At 42.4% G+C, this 19,960-nt stretch overlaps 1 protein-coding gene across 1 annotated transcript in view; it reads right to left on the bottom strand.

Annotated features, from left to right (window-relative positions):
• Window positions 1-1,312: 1,312 nt before the first annotated feature.
• Window positions 1,313-19,960, bottom strand: part of CUBN (cubilin) — a 256,413-nt gene continuing 237,765 nt past the window's right edge. Inside the window, exons 61-67 of the mRNA XM_026016002.2 lie at window positions 14,222-14,384; window positions 13,304-13,509; window positions 10,124-10,271; window positions 9,005-9,186; window positions 6,105-6,270; window positions 4,379-4,614; window positions 1,313-1,757 (exon numbers count right to left, since the gene is read on the bottom strand). Of these exons, the coding sequence (XP_025871787.2) occupies window positions 1,650-1,757; window positions 4,379-4,614; window positions 6,105-6,270; window positions 9,005-9,186; window positions 10,124-10,271; window positions 13,304-13,509; window positions 14,222-14,384 (1,209 nt within the window). The 3' untranslated portion in view covers window positions 1,313-1,649. The remainder of the gene's footprint in view (window positions 1,758-4,378; window positions 4,615-6,104; window positions 6,271-9,004; window positions 9,187-10,123; window positions 10,272-13,303; window positions 13,510-14,221; window positions 14,385-19,960) is intronic.

The raw sequence follows: 19,960 nt of genomic DNA, 5'->3' as shown, positions 1-19,960 counted from the left end.
GAAAATGTCCTTAACATCAGTCTTAGCAATGATCTCTTGGATAAGTCACCAAAAGCACAGGCAAGAAATCTAAAATACGTAAGTAGGAACACATTAAAGAGCTTCAGCTACAGCAAAGGAAACCATCAATAAATTGAAAAGACAACCTCCAGAATGGCAGAAATTACTTTTTTCCTGTTTTAAATTTTCCAACTTAAAATAAACATTATAATATTGACTATGCTTTCTTGAAATTGGTGTCTACATCTCTCGGATACTCCACTATGCCTTCTGGGAAAGTGAAATTGCCTCTGGTAGATACCATTATTCTAATGATGTCATCCGAGATCAAATCCTCTTTTATTGTTTGACAGCTGTTAATCTTGCCTTCAGATAAAACTCCCATCATTTCACACGTTATCGTCAAACTTTCTGCATATTCCATACCTTTGTGATTCTTTTTTAGGTAAAAGAGCAAAATACTGTGTCTCTCCTTATGATATTTCATCTTGAGTTTCCATCCATTGCTTCAACTTGTCAGGACCCAATGGGTCGAATGGTGCTTGTCATCCTATTCACCATTCTTTCCAATAGGGAATCAGCTATAAAGTCGATATATCTACGCATAACACAGAATTAAAGGAAGCAGGATTTTTTTTTAAGATTTTATTTATTTATTTGAGAAAAGAGAGAGCAAGAGCAGGGCATGGGAGGGGCAGAGGCAGAGGGAGAAACAGACTCCCTGCCAACTGAAGAGCCCCATTCAGGGCTCAATCCCAGGACCCTCTGATCACGACCTGAACCAAAGTCAGACATTTAAACGACTGAGCCACCCAGGAGCCCCAAGGAAGCAGAAAGTGTGAAGGTGAGAATGTTTCATTTATGTGGCTCTAAACTCTGTGGAGAAATAATTTTTCTGGCACTTGAGTATTTGAATAAGATGAAGTAACACATTCCACAGCTTCTTTCATTCACTTTGCCCCATGTCATCATTAAGGCTTACCTTTGTGTATTTACTATAGGTGCTCTTGCTTTGTTAAAGGCAGCAGAAAACTTTATAAAAGCATAGCTAAGCCTTTTATGAGTCTGCAGACTGTGCTGTGAAACTAGGAATAGAAAATGGTGGTGCTTGTGGAATTGAAAGGGCAGAGAAGTGAAGGAAGCACTGAATGAGGAGTGATAAAATGCCAACTCAGGCCACGTAGCTCCAGTTCACCTCCTGAAGGATTCAGGTAGCTCATCCAAATCGAAAAGTTCAACTTGAACACTTACTTATACCCGCTAGTGAAAGACTAAACTTTAATGAGGTAAATATTAATACAGCATCATTGTGTACCATTCAATTATGTTTATTACCCCTCACTTGACATTCACAGGGAAAATCATAGTCCTATTTCACCACTTTTGACAATCACATGTGTCATAATCATTTCCAACTCATTAAGGAGTTTTTACAAATTTCAGCTCCAAGTGTTAGAAGGATGACACTCACGGCCAGGAGTAAAGAAGCTACATTCTATATATTTTTTAAATGTGCAGACATTGATTCCACACATACTTTGGTGGAAAAAAAAAAGTTCAGATCCTTTCCAGTGACCCAGGCAGAAAGCCGTAGCGGGATGGCATGTCTGATGGTCCCTGCCCAAGAGCCGACACACAGCGCTACTCAGTTAGCTGTCCCAGGTTAATCGGATTGCTGATGGATACACTGCATACTCTGCGTGAAATTTTATGAAGACACGATGTGAAGAGGCCACAAAGGGAGCTATGTTGGTGTCCTGAAATTGAAGGGAAAAAAAGTAACAAATTATATTTTTTACAAATTTGAATATTTTTCTGGAAATGTTAGCCTAGTGACAAAATACTACATCAAGGAACTTCATAGAGTTTACAGTAAACCTACATATTTTTCCATAAGTAATCTTGCTAAGAATTAATACAGATATCTTACAAAATATTGGTGGTGGGGAAGAGCACTGAGGGAAAACGGGAAGTGATTGTTAATGGATACAGAGTTTCTTTTTGGGGTAACAAAATGTTCTTGAATTGATCATGTGAGCTATATAACTCTGAATCTACTAAAAACTATTGAATGTACACTTTAAGTAGCTGCATTCTATGGTATGTGAATTATAACTCAATGAAATGGTCATTAAAAATTGAATTTCCAATTCTACTTCTTTCTGAAATTTTAATTTTTTCAGATATAAACACATGCTTATTTTTGCAACTAAAACAATCATTTCAGTTAAATTGTACGACTTTCCCCTGTTAACATCTGTAGTTTCCTTTTAGGATTTATTTTCATATCCTGTCTTCACTAAATGGCACTGTGCAAAATGGATATATATACACACAAAGGAAGGAGACTATACCACACAAAAAGTCAAGGTAAGATGAGTTAAAGACCTGAAACCATGAAACTCCTAGAAGAACACAAAGGCAGTAATCTCCTTGACATCGGTTTTGGCAATGATGTTTTTGGATTTGATACCAAAAGCAAAGGCAACAAAAGCAAATATAAACAAGAGGAGCTATGTCAAACTAATAATCTCCTATGCAGCAAAGGAAACTATCAACAAAATGAAAAGGCAACCTACTGAATGGGAGAAAATATTTGCAAATTATGTATCTGATAAGGAGTTAACATGCAAAACATATAAAGAACTTGCAAAATGCAATAGTAAAAACAAACAATCCAATTTTACAAAATGGGCAAAGGACCTGGACATTTTGCCAAAGAAGACATACAGATGGCCAACAAGCACATGAAAAGATGCTCAACATCACTAATCATCAGAGAATGCAAATCAAACCACAGTGAGATATCCCTTCCTACCTGTTAGAATTGCTATTATAAAAAATACAAGAAATAACAAGTGTTGGTGAGGATGTGGAGAAAAGAGGACCTTCGTGCACTGTTGGTGGGAATGCAGACTGGTGCGGCCACTATGGAAAACAGTATGGAGTTTCCTTAAAAAATTAAGAACAAGTCTACCATATGACCCAGAAATTCTACTTCTGGGAATCTATCCAAAGAAAACAAAAACACTAACTTGAAAAGATATCTGCGCGCCCCCATGTTCACTGCAGCATTATTTATGATAGCCAAGATGTAAAAGCAATCTACATGTCCATCAATGGATAAATGGATAAACATATGATATGCATGCTTATTATATTATAATAATAAAAGAGCATCATCCAGCCATCCAAAAGGAAATATTGCTGGTTGTGTCAACATGGAAGGTCCTTGAAGTCGTTATGCTAAATGAAATAAGTTAGAGAAACATAAATGCCATATGATCTCACTTATTTGTGGAATCTAACAAAACAACCTAAAACTCTCAGAAACAGAGAACAGACTGCTGGCTGCCAGATGCGGGAGGTAGGAGTGGGTGAATTGGATGAAGGGTGTCAAAAGGTACAAATTCTCAGCTGTAATAAATAAGTCCTGAGGATGCCCTGTACAGCATGGAGGTTGTAGTCAGTAACACTATCATGTGTATTTGAAAGTTGCCAAGAGAGTAGATCTTAAAAGTTTTCATCACAAAAAAATGCCCCAAATTTATGTTATACCAATATGTTATACGGTATGAAACCAATATGTTATGTCAATTTTATCTCAAGTTAGAAAAACCAAACAACTCTCTAGACTTCTAGCTGATGTAATTCCCCATCCAGTTCATTCAAAAGCCTAACTAAGTAAAGAGCAGAACGGCAGGAAACAGGTACACTCTGTGGTCAGAAATGTGGTCACATTTCCCTTCCTGGAAAGCCCTCCATTACTTTCATATAAAATGGGAAGACGGTGAGGGCAGACACAGGCAATACTCGGTCACTGTCAGGATCCTCCCTTGATGTTTTGGGAAGATCTGTGACATCAGAACTTGATGAAAACAAGCTACTAGTCACTAGACCCATCTTTGATCTCCCTGCTTATTTCTTCAAAGAATTCCTATAACTTTCAACAAGAAGTAGATGAAATGGAGCCAGGTGTCCAAACTGTCCAAAGTTGCATTCATGAAGACAATAACACAGGTACTCAATGCTGGGCAGCGCACTGAAATCACGTATGGAGCTTTTTAAAAAACAATGCACAGCAGCTCCTGTCCCAGAAATTCTGAGGCGGCAGCAGGTGTGAGTGGGCCCTGGAAGTCTGGACCGCAAAACACCTGCACAAGCCATTCTGATGCGGTGGAGCCTGGAAACCAGTACTGTTGATTCCACGCAATGCCCACGAGGTGGCACTATGTGCTCCCCAAATAGGAAGGAAAATCCAGAAGCTGCTGAAATTTGTCAAAGGCTTGTGCTTTGTATTTTGTGTCTGGCTTTAAAAGTGTATACTGTTATTATTTAAAAATAATTAATGGAAATTCAAAAAGCTTGTTTTACTCACTGCCCCACAGTATGGTCCAAAGGATGGAGAATTAGCATCTGGTCCATCGTAGAGTATGAGATAGTTCCGGACACAGTCTCCGGGATCATCAATGCTGATAAAGTAAAAGGTGACGGTGACAGGTCTTCCAGCAGGAGCGATGATGGCCCATTCACAGTCAGTGTTGTTGGGGTAAGTGCCGGGATAGCCGGGGCTGGTGAAGGAGCCACTGTCTCCATAAAGGGTTCCACCACAGCCTGCAAGGAAACCAATGCAGGACGTTTGATTGAACCAAGTGAAAACCATCCCTTTGTGAGGCAGTAAGACAGCCGCTATTTTCTCAAGGTGCTGAGACACAAAGTGCAAGAATAGAGGAGGCAGGAACCTCTCTCCTGCTTCTTTTGTGGACTACATCACTCCCACTCCCTCACCACCACCTCCTCCCACCCCATCCCTCACCCTTTCCCTCTCCCCACATCATACGTTGTGTTCCCTATATATCATGATGGTGGGACTACTTCCTCCAGGACCTTTCTTTGCAAACAGTGGGTTGAGAACACAATGGGAAAACAAAGAACTTGAAAAAGTAGCTATGGGAGATAGTAATTAAAGTTGTGTACTTTTGATGGCAGAGGGCTCTCTATCAGTTGATGATAATGATGTGAGTGAAGAAAAATTAAAAGTGAAATTCCAAGGCTAAACCCAGAGTGTGTCATTGTAGGTTTTGACATGAATTATTTTATTGCATGAGTGACTTTTCTGGTCTTATAACTGATGGTCCCAAGACTGACATGCTGAAAGCCAGAGTTCTGTATTAATTTGTGTGTGAACATTGTCATTATTTAGACCAGATACCCCGGGGACCCAGATATTAAAAGGTGCTGATCTGGGTGTCTGACCCCTGGAAGTCTAGTCATGCTTCCACCACAGTCTAGCCTTATATTCTGGAAAACTCATTAACCTCATGTTTTATTTCCTCCTCTATAAAATTAGGGCATTGGAGATCACCTGTAAGCATCTTTAGCTGCCAAGATTTAAATTATTTCTTGTCCCTCAGTATATTTAAGTCATTTTTATCATCCTTATTTGGAAAGTTTTTAGATATTTCTAAATACCTCAACGGGACATCTCATAAAGATATTTCTCCTCTCTTGAGTTCAATATATTGACATGACTTAAATTTCCTTCAATTACTTGATAAACCACCAACCAAACATGCAGGAAGTTACTTACTGCCCTGAAAAAAGCAATTAACCTCCAGGACTGCCAAGAAATGACAGGCACTGCAAGGGGAGCAGCTGCTTATTTATACCCGAGTATGCGTTAGTAACTTGGCTTTTTAGTACATGTTTTGTTTGGTTTTTAATTCTCAGAGAGCTATCTTGATAATCAAACCAAAAGTTAAAAATATGATAAAATCAGAAATTATAAAGGAATTTTAAAATCTATATCTTATCTATATTTTATTCATATTTTTATACTCTTTCTATATTTTCTACCTGTTGCTAGATACATGTATCTATATGTTATAGTGATACATATAGATATATAATATGTAGAAATAATGAGAGTAGAATTAAAAAGGGTATCTGTACTCTCATTGTTAAAAATCTCTGTATTTATTGAAAAAAAATCAAGTATAGGGATGGCTAAGAAGGTATGGTCACTTTTAATGATCTTTTCTTACTAGATCCCCTATATTTTTCTCATCTACATCAATGTCCCTTATGAAGTGCAAGTGTCTTACCAGAGGGTGATGAGGTCCAGACAATTTCATACCCACGATTGGAAGTTGCGCTATCGGTCTTAAACCGTAGGTATAGTTTGTTGTTTCGAGAGAAGATAGGATCTGGCAACAGAGTTCCACAGTATGTGCCAAATAATGGTGAACTGCTATCACTTCCATTTCTTACCTGGAAAAGTGAGCCATTAGTTACTATACATAAGCATATTATTCTTTTTCCTCTGATTTTTCATTGCTATCCATTGACACATGAGACTATTTGAATGACGACCTCTTTTGGAAAAGCTTTGTCTTTTTATGTACGTGAGAATGAACTGGTCTCTGAAAATAGACCCAAAGATGAGAAACACCCAACTTGAAGATCAAAAGCCATTTGCATTTGAATTCAGAAATATCTGCAAATTTCAAAAAGATTGGAGAGGGATATTGTCTGCTCTGTTTCTAGTCACTTCTATTGTGCTTTATTCATTATACCGCGTGTATGTTTTTTTACCCCCTTTGAAAATTGCTTGGCTATGCAGGGGCTATGCGAAAAAAAAAAAAAAGCAAAGTACAAAGTATAATAAATTTCAAAACCAAAGGAATTTCAGTATGTGAAAAAGACACAACAAATCTCATAAAATTTGACTATTAGGTAATTTTAAAAACACAGTCTAAAGCTGAACAGATTTTTTTTTTTAATTCACTGATTAAAGTAGATGCATATAAAAATAGGAGATGAGTCAGTGTGTGAGTATGGGTAACCTCAGTGAACTCCACCACCTCTGTCCTCAGGGCTCCTCCTGCGTATTCTCAGCTGCCCTATACCAGAGGAGGGCTCTGGAGAAGTATTAAAGAAGTGTTATCCAGCCGATGTAGAGCTGGAACCAGCTCAACATGTATGAATGGTGATTTTATTGACATCTGTATTCAAATTCTTGGAAGTTCCTCCAATCCCTTTATAAATTCATTGTTTGACATTTGGTTAATTTCTGGTTGTCTTAAGTCATAGAGGGTCTTCAAAGGCACCATGGTTGGTCTTACTGGAGACTGTTGACCTAGAGTGAGATTCTTTTTAGGTCAACGGAGTAGCCAGTGGGAGACAGTAGTGCCTTTCTGGTGCTTTCTGGATTATTCTTCCAAGTGGCCTTGCCATGGATGGAGTGGCCAGTGAACCACCAGCAGACAGAGAGGACCGCCATATTCAGGAGCGCTGGAGGGCCAGACCTGCTACCATGCTATTCTTAACTTTGAGTCTCTTTCCTCCGGGATCTGTTTTAGAAATCTCTGCTCTGAGAGGAGAAGTGGAGTATCATTTCCAACTAGCATCCTCTCCGTTTTTCTTTGCACAGGAGGGACCAGTATCTCTGAGCTATTAGAGGACCCTAAAAAGGGAAATGGATCCACTAAAAACAAATGCAGATTCCACATGTGATCCAGAGCTTGGCTCTTATGTGGTAGTAATATGGTCACGGTCATCACTGAGAAATTTCTGTTCCTGGCAGAGCTGACACGAAAGGCATGGGGAGTCTTGTGCATATGGCTGCCAATAAACCACGTCAGTCTTCCCAGAAAAAAACAGATGCAGCTGCATTTTACAGGCCTGACTTGCAGTTTTCAGTCTTTTCTTATTGGACAGGAAGTTTCTAACCACTTTCTATGGAACCAGAAGGGCAGCTAAAAGGAGAAGTTCCCACCTCTGATGCTGGAGAGCTAGCCTGCATGTCTCAGCATTCAGGAAAATGCACATGTTAACTCCAGTCACTAATGGTCAACCCAGGCATGAACCAGGGGTAGCTGCACTGTGAGTCTGAATTGGTGGGATTATTCTGTCCTTTCCCTGTATCCTCTCCTCTGGCTTCTGCTTTACACTTCACATAAGTGGTGAGGCACAAAGGTCTGAGTTGAATGTCCTGATTGACACAAGCAATACTCTATTTCTCTCCTCCTTTCCTCCCCTGCAAAGCCATCGCTCCCCATTCCTACCATGACAAGTATCCGCCATGAAAAAGGCCCAGGCTTCCTTCAAGTACTTATTACTCTACAGATTAAGAATATTCATTAACAAAATATTTAGATTAATTCTGTAGGGGAGAGCTTCCCATGATAATAAGACTCTAGAGCAGACATAGGGCAGCAAGCTGTTGGAAACACCAGACCCTTGTGTATGTGAGACAAAGCCCATCTGGAGCACTTCAGGTAAGGTTCACATTCAAACTCAATTCACAGAGGAATTCAGCATCCTTGGATTTACAAGTCTTTGATTACACTGCAGTTTACTGCCTAAGATTGAGTACATTTCCAAAAGAGTTTGCAAAGGGCGCCCAAATGAGCTCTGAGGTTTTCATGGTAAAATAGAGGCACTGCACTCCACACAGTGCCTGCCTCAGTCATGGGCTCATTCAGAACATCTTCCCGTGAACAACAGCAATAGTTTTCGCTTAAACAGTATAGGTGGTGCAGGGCAGAAAGGGTGCAGGGGGCGCTCTTGGGGTGGTGCTGGAGAATCACAAATGTGCAAATACTCAAGGAGCATGGTTCTGCTCCTTCCCAGCACTGGATGGTTCTCTTTGAACTCACACATCTTGTCCCTCAGGAAACCTCTCTGTCCCCAAACTGAATTAGGTGCTCCTAACCATGCTGACTCTGCTAGTCCTTTCCACGTTGTGTGGAAATTGACTATTTTCTGTCTTTCCCATGGGCTGTGTGCCTCCTGGGGGCCCTGACTATGTCTTGTTCCCTTTTTGACTTCTGGTGCCTGGACCTAGAAGATGCTTGGTAAATATTTATGGAATGAAAGGATGATGAACCAATTATGAACAAGTAAGGGATCCATGGTTAGAAGTAGCAGAGACAGATGTGAAAAATCTTCAGTGAATCATCTTTTAAATAGTTCATTGACATGCTATCTAAACGTATATTACCTCCAAGAAGTCATGTGTGCATTCACTTGAGTCCTCAATGCCAAATGAATGAAAAAAGAGAGAAATAGTATGGTTCTGTGGTGCTGTGAGAATAACAGTGCAATCCAAGTTATTGTCATAATTATCTGGCCATCCGGGACTCTTCAGATTGCCAAAAGCCTTGTTATATTCTCTGTTACAACCTTAGAGGGGAAAAAAATCACAATTAATGTACGCATCCCAATATTTAATGCTCTTTCAACCTGATTGAAAGAATTAAAAAAGATTATTAAATTTGAGCAAACTTCAGAAGAAAAGCTAATCCTGCCCTTTCACTTTCCTTTGAGATAAGTGAGGTCAGAAGAAGCAAGGTCATGGCTCAGATGGCAAATGCAATGAAGTGTCTCGTTAACATAAAACACTCCCATGGGAAATATGAAACGTAAGCCTTCTTCTTTGAAAGGGAATGTTCTAACATTCTCTGTGCTGCTCTGATCACACTGAACTGGAGTTGGCTGGCATCTAGACTTTTTCAGGACAAAGTTTCTGCTTCCAAGACCAACATTTGCATGAGGATTTCCATTTACATCCTTTAATGAGTTACTCATTCTGATAGAATTGGTGAATTGCTGTTCTTTATCATTTTGGGTAAAAATGGGTAAAACTGCCCAAATTATTTCTGTGTGTTTGTTTTAATCACAGGCAGCTCTCATTTTAATCAAGCTGGAAAAGAACATCAAATAACATTCTGTGGAAATAAACTTCTGAGTCATGATAGTAATCAAATAACCCTTTCAGGAACTCTTGGTTTTTACAAAATAAACTTCCTGAGGTACAGTGAGTTCTAGATGCAGTCAAGTGGATAATTAATAAAACAACTGGTAGGGACAAATTAACTACATGAACTTCGAAGAATATGCTGGCATTCTAAACGTTTTAATTAATATCATATTCACTGTACCTCTTCAGAGACCAGCTCTAGTAATTTGCTTAGTTGGGCCTGGCTTCTACTTAAAATTCTTATGTCATTGCAGGTGTGATTTATGTTAACAGATCCAAGGTTACTCGTAAGAGCTGATCCCAGCAGTCATTGGGATGGTGGCAGTTTTTCTGAATAACAGATAAAGTTCCAGGGCTCACCTGCAATCTGATAGGTAAAACCCACTCTAGAGTTTCTGTTGAGGACTTCGGACTTGAAGATGACAATTGCCGTACTCCTAGAAGAATAGAACGTTGGTGTAGCTGAAGCATTTCTGCCACAGATCTGAGGTCCTGGACTTCCATTACTCTGAAATGAAATGGAAGCCAAATCATACTAGATTTAGTTTCAAAAGAGAATATACCATAGTGGAAACTAAACCACATATAAAAGGATGGTTTAAATATTCAGCCATGGAGGAGTGCCTGGGTGGCCTCAGGGGCTTAGGTGTCTGCTTTCAGCTCAGGTCATGATCTGGGGGTCCTGGGATCTAGTCCTGCATGAGCAGGGAGTCAGCTTCTCCTTCTACCTCTGCCTCTCCTCCCTGCTCATGCTCTCTCTGTCCTCTCAAATAAATAAATAAAATCTTAAAAGAAAACAATGTAGCCAAGGAAACTAGTTACAGTGTTTGAAGCCCTGGACAGCCAGGCTCAGGTGGAATCCACAAATGTCTCATACTCACCAAGAGGCAGGTAGAAGCCAAGTTTCTGCTGAAACCAAGAGACAGATACCATGTATGGAACCAAGACCCTTTCCCCCTCATGTAACTTCACTGCCAAAGGCCTGTGTGGTTGCTCTGCGGACATCCAGGCACAACACAGTTCTGCTAGGGTCTCCCCATCATCCTAAACTCCATAAGCCTAAGCCAGCCCTGCCCTGGCCCTCACCACCATCCCTGAGCTCATCTGACCAGACTCTGGCAATGCTGTGAATCCCATAGGGCACAGCCCCTGCCTGCCACGAGGTCTCTGTTGCTCCTTTGTAAAACCTGGGCAGCCCTCCTCGCCTCTCAAGGTAGTAGGGTAATGCAGTCCAGCACCCACCCATCTTGGATAAAAACCACTGGCACCAACGTAAAGACGTTTGCTGCCTCTCACTCCTGGGTGCAAGCTCCTGCTACTAATGTCTGTTTCCAGCCCCCCTTCCGTGCCCCCAGTCACCGGCTGCTGGTCCTCTCCTAACCTTGCCTGTGGCCTCCTCTCAACATTCACTGCAGTGTTAGCCTGGAGTGAAGCTTGGGTCCCTGCAGCCTCCTAGTGGAGGCCATTCTTTTCCCATAGTCCACAATCCCTCGAGTCCACTCAAGGAACAGTGGTGAGGGACTGGGCCGGTGGGCAGGGTTCTCAGGTCTCTCACTGCAGGTACCTCTCCTGGCATCAAAGTGGCTACATCTGGCTGAAGATTCCTCCGACCCTTCTCACCATTCTCACTTCTCCTCTGGTGACTTTCCTTCATTAAAGACTTGTGTCTTAGCTCATGGTCATCCCTTGCACCCCACTTCCTTAACCCTTAGAGGTTTCAATGTTTTCACAGATGATCCACTGAACACCCTGATCTGCAGTCCTTACTACAGGTGACTTTGGCCTCCACTCTGTGCAATTGCCTAGGCCAGCAACTATCACCCTCCATCTCATGATCCTCACATGAACTTCCAGCTGTATCTTCTCTTCCTGATCTTGGACACCTGGGGAGTTCGTTTCTCCCAGTCATCAGTCAATTTTCTGTCTTTCCTCCCAACATATACAGGCTGAAACCCTTTGTGTTCTTTTCTTCATTCAGTCAAAGGGCATTATTCATTCATGACAAATACTAGGTCTTTTTTGAAGCCTATCCAGCTGCTGTTATGATCCAGAGCTGCCTTGTGCCTTGTAAGTAGCATTTCTGTATCCAGATGGGAGCTGGCCCTGGTCCCCATCATCTTAGCTTCAGGAAGCAATGGGAAATTGAAAGAGCTTTAACCAAAGGGCCTCATTCCACTTGGCTCTAAGACCTGCCAGGAAGGTACCACCAGGGAATAGGAATCTCATACTGGAAACCACTGCCAATGGAGCAGTGATCCTCATGCCTTGGCCACGGTGGGAGCCTGGGATATGTCTAAGTGTTTGTGCTTTCTGAAAACTCAACAAATACAGTGTCCCCTCAGCAGCCAGCTCCTGTCAGATCTCTCCAATTGGGAATCAGCCAAACTGAATTCTTCTACCCCCACTGAGATCCACGTATAAACTAGGGGATCATATGAGGAGGACCCTGAAAACTCAGGAAAGGACAGATTGGACCCTCTTGTATTGCCAGCCTGTGGGGGGGGAGGGTAAATATGACACTCTGGGAATGAACTGAGCCAGATTAGTTGCTTCTCAAACTGCTGAAAGAATCCAGGGATTCCTGGGTATTTTTCGCAGGGATCCGTCCTCTGGTCATGACTCCACACTTTACATATGCTCCGTGGATAATCTCATTACTCACATTATTTCAGCTACTGACCATGTAATAATACACCCAAATCTTCAGGCCTTCTGCTAACATCACGTGTCCACATCCAATTGCCTTCTCAAAGTCTTGGTCCATGAGCAATTCACCTTTCTCTCTCTCTCTTTCTGTCTCTCTTTTTATTTTTTTTTTAATTTTATTTTATTTTATTTATTTATGAAAGTCACAGAGAGAGAGAGAGAGAGAGAGAGGCAGAGACACAGGCAGAGGGAGAAGCAGACTCCATGCACTGGGAGCCCGACGTGGGACTCGATCCCGGGTCTCCAGGATCGCGCCCTGGGCCAAAGGCAGGCGCTAAACCGCTGCGCCACCCAGGGATCCCTCTGTCTCTCTTTTTAAACCAAAACAACTTTTTCCTTTTTTCTCTCTTACATAACCATGAATATAATCCCACTGGACTGGTGCCAAATGGCCTCATATGTGATTTCCATGTGTTCCACACTGACACCTCCCATTCATCTTATACACAGATCCCCCTAACTGCAGAGGTGTTTCTCTGAGCATGGTCCTTGGAGCACCAGGGGCAGAACACTCAAGAAGTTCATCAAAAATTTAGATTAATGGGTGCTATATGGAGAAATCAGGGTCTGACGTGGGGCCCTGGGGTCTGTACTTTTATCTAGACACCCAGATGTGTCCTGTGCACAAGGAAGTTTGGCAGCTTCTCACCTACAAGACCAAGGGCAAATTTCCTGATGCCTAAATAGAGGGTTTCATATATGCCTGAAAAACATGTCAAGCTGGAGGTAAGCTCGAGAATTTATTTAATTATGCACTCATTCTTTCAAGTGTTTTGCAAATACTGGTGAAAAAGGGCCATTAGATGTGACTGTCATACGTCCTAGAATTGTTACCTCAGGTGAGTCCCGAAACTCTAAGTAATTCTGGTCACAGTCTTGTGAGTGCAGCTCCAGGGCCCACACTGTGATCTTGACCTGCTGATGTGGAGGAGCTTCGAGGACCCACATACACATGGACAGTGGGACCTCTGGGTTTGATGAATTGGGTGATGAAATACTCTGTGGGGTCCAAGTTGCATTATATGTTCCACCACAAGGCACTGGAGAAATAGAACAATTTGTTAATCATATTTTATTCATGTTTCCACATGCACATGTTTAAAATTCAGCCTTCCCCACCCTTCCAGCCCAAAGCGCTATAGTTAACATCATTCTATAAAGAAGTTAGGGTATTCTTCACTAAGAATCAGACTAAATTTCGGGGCATCTGGGTGGCCAAGTCGGTTAAGCATTTGCCTTTGACTCAGGTCATGACCCTGGGGTCCTGGGGTTGGGCTCCCTGCTCAGCGGGGAGTCTGCTCCTCAGGACTCTGCCCCTCCCCCAATGCTTGTGTGCACATGTGCTCTCTCTCTCTCAAATAAATAAAATCTTTAAAAACAGAATCGTACCAAATTTGTATTACCTATTTTTTTAAAGATTTTATTTATGTATTCATGAGAGGCACAGAGAGACAGGGGCCAGGCAGAGGGAGAAGCAGGCTCCATGTAGGGAGCCCAACGTGGGACTCGATCCCAGGACTCCAGGATCACACCCTGGGCTGAAGGCGGTGCTAAACCGCTAAGCTACCCAGGCTGCCTTGTAGCACTGATTAAACAAAGTGATTAACACAGTATTTAGTAACTGACACTGAGTTTAGGTAGGAATTAACACTGAGTTTCGTAAATAACATTGGGTTTAGATATAAGCATGGCATTATTTTTAGTGCCTAAAAATACGTTTCATAAAATATAAAAATGTCTTAATTTACTCACTGTCCACAGTAGTGTATGTAGCATTAAATCCTTCCCTTTCTAAAGTTACATCACTGACAAATTGAACCGTCAGGAAGTTGCCAGAAGAGATAAAGGGAGCAGGTACAGTGGAACCGCAGAATGTTCCAGCCAAGTTGGCATTTTCACTATCCCCATCATATAACTGAAAAGAAAAATTGTTCATTAGTTTTCCATGACTCGCAAAGAAGTTGCAGATTTCGCACTAAAATGGATGTGGAGTCACACCAGGTCATGATTAAGAAACTTACCTTGATGGGGCGAGAGCTGGCTTTAACTTAGGGACAGCTGTTCCTGAATCGATGCAATTAGAATGATTTTCAGTGAAAACCTGGTTAGGGTGCCTCGAAATCCTTTCTCACTATGTAAGTCACATCTGATTTTAAACTACTTTGTCATTGGAGCCAGGGAAGCATCGCTGCTGTCGCCCCGTGTGGCCCTCCCGGCGCACTGGTGAGATCGCAGGCCCAGGTTCTCAGCTCCCTTCAGAGCTCCCGGTTCCACTCGTGCCCCTCTTTTTTTTTTTTTTAAGAATTTTTATTTATTTATTCATGAGAGACACACACAGAGAGAGAGAGAGAGGCAGAGACACAGGCAGAGGGAGGAGCAGGCTCCATGCACTGGGAGCCCTACGTGGGACTCGATCCCGGGTCTCCAGGATCACGCCCTGGGCCGAAGGCAGGTGCTAAGCCGCTGGGCCCCCGGGCTGCCCTGTGCCCCTCTTTCAGCCTGTCCTCAGCAGTGCCCGAGGCTGCAGGAAGCCAGGCCAGGTCACTGCTGAAAGCCCTCCAAGCGCTTCCCAGCCACGCAGTGCGCGAGCCAAAGCCCTGACGGTGGGCCTCCAGGCCGGAGGGAGTCTGCTCTCTCCACACACACACACACACACACACCCGGCTTTCCCCGTCTGATACCTGACTGTCTCCACGTGGTTCTCTCTGCTGCGGGAGCAAGCCAGGCATGAGGCTGCTGCGTGCCTGTTGCACTCCTTGTTTCCCTCTGCTGGAACATTCCTCTCCTATACGTCCCTATGGTTTGCTCCCCTACCTTCCTTCAGCCCTTTACTCAAACATCGCTGACTCGCTAACGCCTTCCCCGACCACCTACTTCAAATGGAAACTCTCTCCAAATTCCCTTTCTCCGGCCTGCTTCCTGCTCTCCTTAGAGCGCGCACCACCTTGACCCACTCCCATGTACTTGTATCAGCGCCTCCCGCTCGCTTGGAAGACGATGCCCGTTCCCTGGAAGCACAGGTCGCTGTCCGCCCTGGGCACTGCTCTGTCCCCAGCTTTTAGAAGGGCCTGGCACACAAAAGGCAGCCAATAAATGTCTTTGGCCCCTCTCTCCCACTACCCACCCCTCTTAAACCCATTCTCCCCAAGGCTTCCCAACATCAACAATCGCTCAAGCCTACATCAGTCATCCTTGATTCCTCTCCGCCCCCCACCTGCCCCACACCTATTCGGCCCTCCCTTCAGAATCTACCCCCGAAGGCTGCTCCTCATTGTACCACCATCCTCCCCCACCTCGGCTATTGTACTGTCCTCCTGAGCTATCTGTTTCCAGCGAGCAGCCACAGCAATCTCTGCAGAAGTAATGGCCTGAGTGTTTGCAGCTTAAATCAAATTAAGCTCCTGCTCAGCCTTTGCTCCAGTGGGTTCCCACTACTGCACCTGAATTGAAACCGGAGCTCTTTGTGGTGGCCTGCAAGCCCCAGCCTGGTCTGGCCCGGTGCCCAGTTCCCCATACTTCCTCCTGCCAGGAGTGTCCCCACAAGGCCCCTGCGCTGCTCCTCCTGTGAGTAACAATTTCTCTCTCCCCACCTCTTGAACTGGCTGCTCTCCCTTGTCATGTGGCCTCAACTCAGATGTCACCTCCTCCGAGAGCCCAACTCTATCTAATGTTGCTGGGCCCCCAAGAACTATTTTCTTATTAAAATCAAAACACTTCTTATTTGCTGCTTATTTACTTATTTTTCATCTCTCTCCCAATTAGAATTTAAGTCCCATGGGTGGGAAGACTGACGATTCACTGCCGTGTCGCCAGGACCCAGAAAAACTCCCTACCATAGGAACTTTCAACAGACACCTGTCGAAATAGTGGACACCTGAATCTCTTTCAAGCTTATGACCAGAAAACAGATTTCTCCAGCTAAGTAAGCTTCACAGTATTTCTGAAACAAGTATGTGTGTGTAGACCCAAACGCTGAATTTATAACAGAACTAGGGGGTGTTATATAGACTTCAAGGTAGCCGTGACCACTGACGTTATTCTAAAATGCCAGGAAAGTATAAAATAGTCATTTAAAAAAAAACAGAAAAGTAAATTTACCACTAGGTGGCAATGTTTCTCCTGCTTACATGGGATTTTAGTACATTCAGAGCCAGGAGGGACTCCAGATTTGGGTAAATTTCATCTCCCTCATTTTATGGAAGAGTTGACTTGTCAAGTTTTGAGTAATGTACCTTTTCTGGTAAACAAGTTAAAATATTATAATGGCTGCCACCTATATCATCAGATTTCTACTAGCAAGCATTTTTATTCTATGTACTGTGTGCCAGGCTTCTGTGCTGGGTCCGGTGTTTTCAAGGGTGTAGAAGGCATTTCCATACATTCAAGACACTAATTGACACTAATTAGTGAGAGGGATCCATACATTGACTATACGTATGAGCGTGTCAATTATCTATAAAAATTTTAAAAGTGAGTACTGCAGTGAAGGATTTAAATGTAATAAGAGAACCCAGATGATGAAGTCAGGAAAGATCTCAGACAGACATTTGAACTGCTGTTTAAAAGTAGGTAGAGACCTCTCAGACCTGAAGAAGATGAAGGGCATCCCAACCTACAGAACATGGCATTGAAGGCCTCAGAAGAGGGTAAGAGGCATGTAAGAGTCTCCACAATTCACTTAGGGTACCTGGCATTAGAGCAAGAGGATGCAGGTGGGACTCAGTGAGCACCCCGGGACATGACTGTGAAGTTCCACATGTCCCCCAGGAAAAAGTCTGTGTCTTCTTCTGCAGGAGTTATAGGACCTGATTTGGGTTCTGAATTGATAACTGGTAACTGTGATGGACAGAAATTACACAGTCACTGGCCTCCAGCTGCTGTTTGCATTAGTTTATTCATTGCCACAGGAAGATTTCTAGTAATTGAGCTGAAATAGGCAGCTGGTGGCCTCTGGACCACTGCCATGGGCTCCCAGGCTCCTGGGATTGGCAGCCGAAGCCAATATTTCTCCACCTGCTCTCTCATTCCCTGATAAGGCTAGACCTCTATGAAGGACTTTTGCAGGGTAGCTCCAGGGAATGTTGCAAGAGGTACACTGCGCTGCTGGAGATGGGGAATCATATGGACTAGGATGTAAATGGTGCCCTGAGAACTGTGTCCTTGAGACACACACAATCACATGCTGCTATATATTGCATTCCGGGGGGACCTGCCACCCGGCATAGCTCAGTTAGGCCTGGAGGTTGGATTATGTTTTAAGTTTTGTAGATAAGTGCTAAGAAGGATTTTCTGTTTTCTCAGCTGTTAAAATTCTGATAGTGGAGCATATTAGAAACTACTTAAGATCCTGAAGGAATTGCTTACGTAAACTGGGGGAAGATAGCTTCAGACTACAACTACAGCCAGATCCTGCACTTTATCCAGTTGTTAATTTGAGCCATAGCAGGAAGTGGGGAAGGTCATGTTTGGATTTTACTTTCTGTGAACTTTTAATGCAAAAGGGCATTAAGACAATAAGAGCAATATTGGACTTTAATTCTTTTCAAGTTTAACAATAATTTTAGACTTTAATTTCCTCAGGACCTTATATTTTAATATTTCCTTAGGAATTTGACAATGGCAAGATTTTTATATTCTTATTGGGAGCATCTCTACATTGCATTTTGAGTATCTCCATGAATTCTTTGATTTTATTAAGGAGCCTCTACTAGGGTCTGCCGGACAACATGCCTGGGTGTAATTTGGGATGAGAAAGAGAACAGAGAGCAGTTTTTCAGATTTGGAGTAGAGCTCTGGTCCATTTCAGACCCTTATGAAGAAAAATATTACGTTGGTCCCAGTGGTCTTGGGAAGAGCCACAAGAAGCAGTGATTAGAATCAACTCTGTGTTAGAGGAATTTTTATTTTATTTTATTTTATTTTATTTTATTTTATTTTATTTTATTTTATTTTATTTTATTTTACTTTATTTTACCTCAATATTGTTTCCAGTGCTTGGAGCAGTGTCTGAAATACAACAGGTAATCAAATAAATGTGTATTGAATCAATGAATAAATGAATGAATCATAGGGACTAACTCATGAGGATGGGAACCTGATGCCCTGATGGAGTACAGATCTCCTCCTAACACTGACTGGCTGCAGAATGAATGGTTAAGCCCAGTGGGTTAAGACCAAGGTTCTCAGTAGGGGCACTGTCATGTCCCAGAGAGTGTTTTGCAAAAAGTGTCATGTTTTTTGGGTCATCACGATAATCTGGTGCTATGACTGGCATTTGTAATTCATAGGATGGTTCTGCAAAGTGAAGATTTATTCTGTCCCATATAACTGTTGAATGTCTTGCCAAGGTAATAAAAATTGTAGGTAATAAAATTGTTCACTACTGTGTACTCCCAGAACTTAAATCCATTCTCTCTCTAACACAAAAACATTATGCATAGTTTTATTATGCACCGAATTTCCAAAAATGCAATTACTGTGTAAGTGAAAGGAAGACTGTACTTTGTTTTGTTTAGAAATATTTTTTGGGGTTTTCCTCTATTTTGGAAATTCATATTGCAGATGGTGAGGTTATTGGCATTTAAGCTGCAAATACAGCCTATCCATATTAGTTTAAATTTATACTTTTGTGTTTGCCATGATCCCACATAAAAGAATCTTTGCCAATTTATCATGTGGCATAATGTAGTTGTAGCAGAGCATTTACATATTTAGGTCTGCACTATTTTATATACTCTCCCTTTATTCCTCCTTTTCGTTGCATTTAGTACATTTTATTATGTTTTTGAAGCTATGTATATTGGTAAGCTATTAGCATAGATGACCTTCACTTCAGGTAGTCAAGGAAGCACCATGAAATACTGGCTATTCAAATGGGCACAGATTAGGGAGAGATGCTGGGAAATGATAGGAAGGAGCCACTTCCTTTCTACTAGTTCCATATTTCCAGCAGAGGAACATCAGTTAGGGTCACAGCCCTGAGCCCTTTCTGCCATTTCTCTCACCTGCTCATTATAAGAGAAGTGACTTAACTGCCGGCAGATCGGTGGGTCAGGAAGCTGAGCACACACAACACAGCTGCAAGTCCATCCTTCCCTCTTTCTCTCTGGCAGCCCCCCAGCAGGAAGTGTGCTTCTGTGATGTTCCTCCAAAATCCAGCTCAACCATTCCATGGAAAACGCCTTTCCTGAATCCCCAAATGACTCAATTATACCTTCTTCTCTACTTTTGTTCATTATTCATATTTATTGTTTCTGTCATGCTGTAAAATAGTTTCTCTGCTTATGTGTCAGCCTCCTCCACTTTGCTGACAGCTTCTTGGGGAACCCTATCTTAAATCCTCTGTATCTATGGTTGGGGCACCTGGCATATAACCATGTCATGAGACTCTTTATGGAATGGATGTGACATTAATTTCAACAGAAACGCTTGGTGAAACCCAATTGTGATGTACTGCAGTTATCGTAATAACTTTTCAAGTCAACCCTTTCA

The sequence above is a fragment of the Vulpes vulpes genome, chromosome 2 (genome assembly GCF_048418805.1).
Source record: "Vulpes vulpes isolate BD-2025 chromosome 2, VulVul3, whole genome shotgun sequence".
NCBI lineage: Eukaryota > Metazoa > Chordata > Mammalia > Carnivora > Canidae > Vulpes > Vulpes vulpes.
The sequence above is the reverse complement of the archived record's forward strand: the minus strand, read 5'-3'. Positions and strand labels throughout refer to the sequence as shown.